The sequence below is a fragment of the Cataglyphis hispanica genome, chromosome 18 (assembly GCF_021464435.1).
Source record: "Cataglyphis hispanica isolate Lineage 1 chromosome 18, ULB_Chis1_1.0, whole genome shotgun sequence".
NCBI lineage: Eukaryota > Metazoa > Arthropoda > Insecta > Hymenoptera > Formicidae > Cataglyphis > Cataglyphis hispanica.
The window spans coordinates 4,401,025-4,410,051 of NC_065971.1; the positions used below are offsets into that span (position 1 = coordinate 4,401,025).

Sequence of the window (9,027 nt, forward strand, 5' to 3'; positions counted from 1 at the left end):
CATACATAACATATATCTATTTACAAAATATACATTTTAAAATTATTAAACAAATTTAAATTAAATTTATTATTAAACAAATTTATTATTAAAATATTCTAATACTTTATAGTATGATATATTATATAATACAGAAATTTAATTTTTGATTTCTATGAGAAATAGTATATATATTGCATATATATATATTAATTAATATATTAATACATAATTAAATTTATGTATGTTTCTAAAACAAGGAATCTTAGGGGGAAATAAACTCTGCGGGTTATATGATATATAATACAATTTATTAAATAAACTCTTCTATTCATCGTATTTGTTTTACATTTATACAAAATTGGAAAAAGAATCTTCTTCCGAAGTATCGAGATTCATTCGTTTCAATATCTGCACTCTGTACGATATAAACGTAACCCCATTTCTCAAATAGTCCACTGGATGTTTATATACAAAGCGATTAACGCTGTCAGTAATATTTACAATTCTATTTACAATAGTTTCTCGAATCTTTTCAAGATAATCGATGTTGGCACAGAGCTTAAGCAGAATTTTTTTTTACCAAACGTTTCATTTTCTTCTTTAAACTAATACTGGAAAATGTGAAGCCGATTATGCGAGAGTTTCTCGTCGAAATCGTTTTAAGACGATTATCAGTATGAAAAAAATTATTTTCTATTGTAATGCTGCAACGTTCTACAATCATGTGATTTTTCAAATCTGCTTTTTTTTGCATAATCCGAAATCATTTCATAATGCGATGACAGTTAATCCACCTGTCTTTCTGTCCGGTATTGTTCAAACTTCCAACTCTCATTCCCTTGCGGGATGCTGGGTGATGGCGTGGTGAGGTGTTAAGCCAGGATGAGACAGCATTCCTACGGGATAAAGTCCCGCGGAAGTTAAGAGTCCCGGATGTGAACCGTAGAGCGCCGTATGGTGCTGCCTCACGGCCGACATCCTTAATTTCTCGATTTCCGCTTCTTGCAAACGTTTCGCCTTGGCACGTCGATTCTGAAACCAGATCTTCACCTGCAACAATAAATCAATTCAAAGCGATTTATAGCGGCGTATTTGGGATGAGTTTCGACACGATGACTAATGCGAGATATGGTTATTTGTGTTCGCGAATCTTCTGACAAGATTTAGTAATCGTTTGGGATATATAATGATTTATATCGAATCGCGGCTTCCAAGCAGTTAAGTTTATAAGCTAAAATTAGTTGGTTTATCGCAGACTATTCATAGTCTTTATTAATTACATGTTAATTTCGACTAAATATATTGACACAGGATTTCCATTAATTTGAAATGAAAATAAATTATGTCAGTTTTTATGGCATCATATAATGGCATCATTTTGCATAACTTTGTTTATCCCATTGGAATCTGTGGTCAGACGCGGCACCGAAGTCTTTAAAATAAATTGGAAGAGAACGCATTAAATTTCATCTAAACGTCACTTTCGGGATATAATTTTGGCAAATATCTCGATGATGTCGTAATAAAATGGAAAAGAAGAACTGACAAAAATACTCCGCGATAATATCGTGAGGACGCGTTTACATCTGCGACTATAATCAAACCGTTATCCCTTGCCGTAATATTATCGCCATCTATCTTAATCGAATAATCGATGCCGTTGTCGGATCGTTACGAAGCGGGGCTGATTCGTACGCACGCGCTAAGGCACGCGAAATGTGTTTCGGAAATCGCTGCCAGAGAATCGGGATCTCAGCCGGAGATAATTGGTCGGTCATCGCGTGCTATCGCGGAACGCGCGTGTTTCAGGCAATTTGTAGTCTATTAATAAAATTACCATCCTCTCTTTGCGCCCGAGACAGCTCGGATAGCGCGCATTTACGCGCGCTAATTACCGCGCATCTGGCAGAACGCCGCCGCGCCGCGTCGCGCAGCCATAAGTAAGCCTTGAAAGACACGCAGGAATTGTTTTGACTCGTGAATGCCACCCGGCCCCGAGAAAATAAAAGTGGCGAAAGATACGGAGAGCGCCGATGTCAGTTGGAGGTCCTAACGGACGCTTCACGAGATCGGCCGCATCGAAGAAATTCTGATCCCCGCGGCGCGGACCAGATACTAAATGTACTAATTTGATTGCGTAACAAGTGAGGAATTTACAATCCTTTAATAAATATTTCCCCGACTACGGTTCAATAAACCAACTTAACATTTAAAATGGTTGTAGAATAAACATCGACGAGTTGAACGAGTTAATAGCCTACTCGCTAATTAGCTCTAAGAGACATCTGCGTAAAGTTGTGTAATCGTATACCTCGCAGGAATGATTAGAAAAATCACTTGGCAAGTAATCTTTGGTGCGATGAACAAACGATCTTTCTTTCCCCTTTGTATTTTATTAGCGAATATTTATATGCAGACTTAAAAGTTATACACACGGCAAACGTCATTGTTAATTAAGGATAATTTGATGCGTGCCAAATTTAAATTTTGTTACACAACTTAACGCACATTTTGAATACATTCTTGAATACGAAATTGATTTTTACCTGTGTCTCCGTGAGGTGCAACGACGACGAGAACTCTGCCCTCTCAGCGACACTCAAGTACTGCCTCTCCCTGAACTTCTTCTCGAGGGCCAATAACTGCTGTGTCGTGAAGGGCGTTCTAGGCTTTCGGTTAGGCTTGTGCTTCCTCAGGTTGCACTTAATCTTAGCCGGCTCGCCGTTCTCTGCAAGCGGAAAAAAAAGAAACACGCTTTCAGTCGAAGTGCATGTCGTGCACGGGAACAGCGACGAGCATTATGCTCGTATGAACAAACTGACGGACACGGATAGTCCTCCCGCGAGAAGGTGTTTCGCATTGGATAGGTAGGCCAACGGAGGAGAGGGCAGACCGGGAGACCGCAATGTCCCGTTTTTGTCGGCCTCCAACGGACTCGAATAGCCCGGCGAGGGCAAACGCATCTTTTTAGGATGCAATTCATAATTTTTCCGTCGGAACGGCGCCGCAAACTGGTCTCATTACTTTTTTGCCGGCCGACCGCAAAATTCCGGCCGCGAATTGTTTCTACTACACAGCCCGGCTACCGCGCTCGCATAAGAGCGCCGATCGTAACGCCTGTGCTTCGCTTCGCGCGAGGAAAAGCGTCGTTGGCGAGCTCTTGGTATTCTTCCTTTTCTTCTTTAGAAAAAGACGTGCCGCAGCATCGCGTCGCGTCGCTTAATTGCGCGCTAGGCAATACGCTCTTCTCGTCGATGGTGTAAGTGTAGCGGTATTTTCTTAGCCGTGGTTATCGCACGTGGATCTCGCCTTCAACATTAGCATATTAATCCCTTTACAGATTCGGATTTTCTTAGTATTAATTTGTCAAATTTTAAACATTAACATTATGAGCCAGGTGAGAAGAAACCTCGTGAGATTCTTAAGTTCCATTAAGTCATAAAAATTCAAAAACGGCGGTCTTTGCATATAAAACGCGGATAAAAAATTCTTATTTTATTCTACGTAGCATACATGAAGAAGTATAAAAGAAATATAAAAAATGTAAATAAAAATATTGCGTTCTTCCATAATGATTTATGATACTACTTAATTGCTTTCCAGTGAAACAATCGTTAATTTTTATTTTATAAAATATAGTAGACGAGGAAATATCTCATTCAGATACATTCTGTATATATTTAAATATCTAGAAAGTTTTAAACACAGAAAATATCTTTAAGCGTTTGTCTCTGTGCTACATTCGGATAATCGAGGACCGTGTCGAGTCACCGTAAGGTAGGAAGGAATACAGAGAGGTCCGGTATCGGAATATATCGGTTATATTCCTCGAGATTTGTCTCGAGACAATTGACAGATTTGTAGAGCGGAGGTGAACAGCTTCTGTACGAAACATCGAGTCAAGATTCCGACGAGACAAAAGGCTACGTCGTCTTGGCAGTTGCCGTTTCTGAATTTCAAATTCGTCGTCGGAACCGCTCTTCACTCATCTCTTCTCGTACCTCCCTTTCGCTGTTCCAGGATTCTCTACGCATCAACTCGGACTTACAACACGATAGTATGCGCTATGCTCGATTCTACTTTGGGAATTGTTCTTCGTATACGTTCCTCACCGCTCGCTAAGGGTTCCAATTAGTCTCGGCATCCGATGATCTCTCCGCGTCGCAGGGGCCACCAAAAACGCGGGGGCCTGATTTCAATTCCGGGACTACCGATTGGGAATGTGCATTCGAAATAATTAGCTGATTCTGCCGAGATATCGTGTTCCACGAATGATCATCGGACGGAGTGCAAACTGGAAAGGACGAATCGAATGGTTGGGTAGCTTTTGTTGCGTTGCATAACGATCGAAAGAGCAAACATTCTCGATACGATAAAATCGTATCCGCGATTTGAATATCGGTGGCTTCACGTTTCTCGAGAAAAAACGATTTTAATTTTAGATATTTAAAAAGAATGGAGCAAAAATGAAATAGACAAAAATCATTAATTTATTATCATTATTTTACAATATTAATATAATTTTCAATGCAATATACACATATGTATACATACATATACATATATTAGCAGATACTATATATATTTTTTCTTTCCCAACAACATTTACTTAAAAATATAAAGTTGCCTGTACTTTGCTTGTAGCAGTAAATTCTCTTACGGCAGAATCACTTATTTAGGATAATCACGGTAAAAGAAGCGGTGGCATAAAACTTTGAAGGGGTGCGCCGATCTGTGAAAGTACTCTCTACGAGAGTTCATATTTCAGAATTATGGTATTTCGCCTGTATGGCGCGTATATTCTACACGGGATCTCTTCCAGAAATTTTCACGTCGACAATACAGATCATAAATAAAGCCATTGTTATTATTTGTTAAAATTATTATTTTATAATTGTATATTTTATTTCTTTTAATTCTTTTCCATTTTTTAGATGCAGTAATAATGTACGGATTAATACAGAATATGCTATATAATTACAAATATTTATAAAAGTTTTTATCGGAATAAATTTACGCAATTGTCAAAAATTATTTATAAATTTAAAAAAGTTTTACTTTAAAAGGAAACATTTAAAAAAATTTTATAAAACATGTGAATACGAATTAATTAATAAAATTCAGCAATATAAATGATTAAATATTTAAAGAATGTCAAGCAAGTTTTATTATGTAATAATATTAGATAAATATTTTATCCATTAATTACAATCTTTTTCGCAATAATCACTGATTAAGCGATGATACACGAGAATTGTTCGATTCGGTTGAGCGACGGTAGGCTATATAGACGTTTAATAGCGGCCGAAATGGCCATCAGAGAATCAATTTTCGTTCGTCGATTACTCGATTTGTTTCGGAACATTTTTTTTGTGTTAATCACCTATTGTTTCGTTGGAGAATCCACGAACAAAACGTAGTTAAATTCACTCCTGCGTCTCTAGTGGGTTTTCTGATGAAATTAAATAATGCAAATTGCTTCTTCAACGATCATTTTTTGTAATTCGTAAATTGCTTGACTAATTAACACTGGAGGTTACATCGTTTATTCACAATAGTAATTAAAAAATATAATATATATAAGTATTGATTGGCATTAATTATTTATTACATTACAATTAGAGATTCTAGCATTTAAAAACTGATAATATATATAGATAATTGTTAAGATATTAAAAGTGAAATCGTAAAATAATAAACAGAAAGTTTATTTGTTTAATTATTATCGCGAAATATTTTTTTGCTAAGTTTTTGTTTTTAGAATATCATCACGTTCCATATTACATATCGATAAGGAGTAAAGTTGTCTGGATTTTATATAGCAGCGAGAAATCGTTCGTAAACCGCGCCTGTAACCACGTAATCGCGTTAGCTGCAATGAACCATGAAAAGAATCTACCGAGAAATACAAGGGAGATTGGCACTCCGCCAAAGATTAAAGACTATCCCAAACACAGTTATCGTCGCACCTTGCAAAATTAACACTAAAACGATCGAGAATTAATGACGCTACTTCGAGCAACTATTATAATAATTGTGAGAATATAAAAGCAAATGAGAATTCTCTCTTTAATGTCATCTTCTCACCTTAGTATACATATTTTATTAACATAAATGATACCAAAATAAAACCGATTAATTAAGTTTAAATATTTAAAACAAGAATATCATTTGAAAAATATATTAAAATAAAGATTATGTATGTATGTATGACACTTACCGTTTAGAGGAGCATGATGAGAAAAATGAGAAGGGAAGAAAGTGGCTGCTGCGGCCGCCGCAGCGGCTGCGACTGCATTCTGATGTCCGCCGCCCCAGACTGCAGAGTGAAAATTAGGCGGAATTCCGGGTATACCACCGAGAGTGGAAAAACCACCAAGATAGGCTGGAGTTGGTCTAACGGGAGTTGGACTGGATGGGTGATGCTGAAGATCCTCGACGTCCACTAGTCTGCTCTCATCGTCCTCCTCGACGTCATCCGTCTCTGAACACCTCGAGTGAATTTCACCATGGGAACTGTTTGTAGGTGATTGCGAACCAGCATCCTGATGATTGCCGATGATTTTCGGAGACGAGGAACAACCTACCATAGGTTCTGGGGTAGTTCTGATGTCGGTAGACGGATGTATTCGATAATCTACGCTACCAGAGGTTGACCGTCTGCTGGGTGATTTGATACTACAAGCGAAATCGATTACTTCGGGATATCTTGGTGGTGTTCCCGAGTCGGAAGCATTGTGAGGAGAGACGCAATGACTCAATCTAGTTTCTTGATTTGGCAACGAAGTATATCTTGATATTTTCAAGTCGCAAAGATGCTTTGGCACCATAGTGTTGATAGTGGTGATACGAGGTTCCTGTCGAATCGGCAAATACGAGACGACCGGCGATGACATTAAGAGAGGATCCTGCTTTGCCGAGGATTCCGGAGTCTTCCTGGTATCTTCCAGCAGGGCCGCGACGGAGAAACTCAATCGATGAGTCGGTTTCGAAGTTGCTTGCAGCGCCTGAGCCTCGTTTGACGAATCCGGACTGGTCGATCCAGGCGTCACCGGCGAGGTCATCCTTATTACTGTCATTCTCGAACGTCGATCGGGCACGTTCTGTGCCGATTAGCACTGCTCGGATTCGCAACAACAATGCCCCGATATTTCGAGTCTGAACGAGAGTTTATCCGCTCATTCCGCGACAGACTAAAAAGCTCGACGTGCTTCACTGCTCTTCAAAGCACTCTTCACTGATTCGCGCATAATCTTTCACGAACTCGCAAATTGCTTGAAGTCGATGCTGTTCGCCAATGATCAGCTCTGGAAAACGACGCACGCGAGACACATTCACGCCAAGGGCACGTCGTTTCGACGTTTGACAGCTCTTATGGATCAATCGATCGTTGACCGTTAGCTCTGGTAGCTTCCAGCCAAGCCGAGCTCTCCGTGTCGACTGAGTCTGACCGCTTTGCCAGCACCGCCCTGATTTTTCCTTTTGCCTCCGGCCGGGTATTTGTGGTGGGGCTGAACGCACGTTGGAACAAGAGAGATCTCACGAGAGTGGGAAATCCGGGTGATAGAACGAGAAGGAGAGGCTCAAAACGGGGCTGGGAACTACCAACGGGGCTGGAAACTAGCAACAGGGGCATTCCTTGCGATGCTCCGCCCCGTAGCTGGGGGACCCAGGAACAAGCGGAATTATCTATACAGCAATTTTTGTGCCGAGAGGGATAAGTTTCTCTCGTGCAAATGCGACGCGCCGTCACGGAGCGGGGGGAGATGCGGAAAAGGGGAGGGGGAGGGAGAGGGAGAGGGAAAACGCGACGAGGAAGGAGAGATTTAATCGCCACTTGCTTTACTACGTCGGAGACGGTAATGAGTGCAATTGAGCAATTAGGCGGGGTGATTAAGATTGAAAAAAAAAAAAAAATTAAGAGTGCGGATGAGATAGTTTTCAATTGTCGTTGCGCATATTAAATGATAAAGCAAAGAGATAATGTTTGGATTAGTCAACGAGAAACGTCAATGTGCAAACATTCGGAAGCATTTAAAAATATTTCGATATGTTTATTAATCTTTTAATGTTAAATATCTTGCAAAGTTGTTTTCTTTCTTAATAAAAATTTAGGATGAGAAATTTAATTATGAAGATACTGCTGGCAAGATAACATTAGTAACAAAAAAATTTTGTTGAATTTATAATTATATAAAGAGAAATAAATAACAACACTTTCTCCTTTTCGCAATTTAATTTCATTTATATAAATTTTAACTTGAATCAAAATTGAATTCATGATTAGTAAATTCGGCAATATCTTATTAAAGATTAAAGCTGTCATATTGCTTTTTAATTTAATAAGCAATTCATTATGCATCACGTTAATAAATCAATTAATATTAATGCGTAATTACAATATTTCAATTCATAATTATTATCATTATTAATCACGTTTGTCTAAGAAATACACAACATACTATATAACGGTTGAAAAGATTAAATCATCATCGCAACGCATATACGAGACGCGAAAATATGAAAAGTCTGAAATTTCGGCTATCTCTTCCCTTCAGCTCGGGAGATATGGTTTGTTCGCGCATGCAGGTAGACAGGTAGGTATATCGATTCGCAGTCGAACGTCAACCCCTCTAACCAGTCTCGAGACTTCCCTCTCGACGTACAGCCCCTAAATCGAGCCGTCGCGACGCGGCGTGTCGGGAGATTTTCGGGGTTCATCCGTGGCGCTCGTTTGTTCTGACGGAGATTCCATCGTCGCATACCCGTCCGTCATATTTACGGTGACTCCGTCACGTAACTTCGCGATAAGCAAAAACAAATGAGTCCCGATAGGGATGCCGATATAACACTGCACCGCCGAATAAAACCTCGCGGACGTTCTTCCATTTTCGCGGAATTGGTTGGAGTCGTAAATTTCATCGTGCGGAAATCCGCACGGTGTCTATTTTCACCGCTTTATCGGACAGAATCGATGTCAAACCTCAAAAACATATCGCTTACCAGTGCGAGATAAGTTCGTATCGTTACATTATCTGTAACTCC

General features: G+C 39.3%; 1 protein-coding gene across 1 annotated transcript; it reads right to left on the reverse strand.

Annotated features, from left to right (window-relative positions):
• Window positions 1–274: 274 nt before the first annotated feature.
• LOC126856282 (muscle segmentation homeobox-like) lies at window positions 275–7,446 on the reverse strand. The gene is made up of 3 exons (XM_050604682.1): window positions 6,203–7,446; window positions 2,529–2,710; window positions 275–1,032 (listed from the first exon to the last, which is right to left on the reverse strand). Exons 1-3 carry the CDS (start codon window positions 7,059–7,061, stop codon window positions 814–816), a joined length of 1,260 nt encoding a protein of 419 aa, XP_050460639.1. The 5' UTR covers window positions 7,062–7,446; the 3' UTR covers window positions 275–813.
• Between the last annotated feature and the right edge of the window lie 1,581 nt (window positions 7,447–9,027).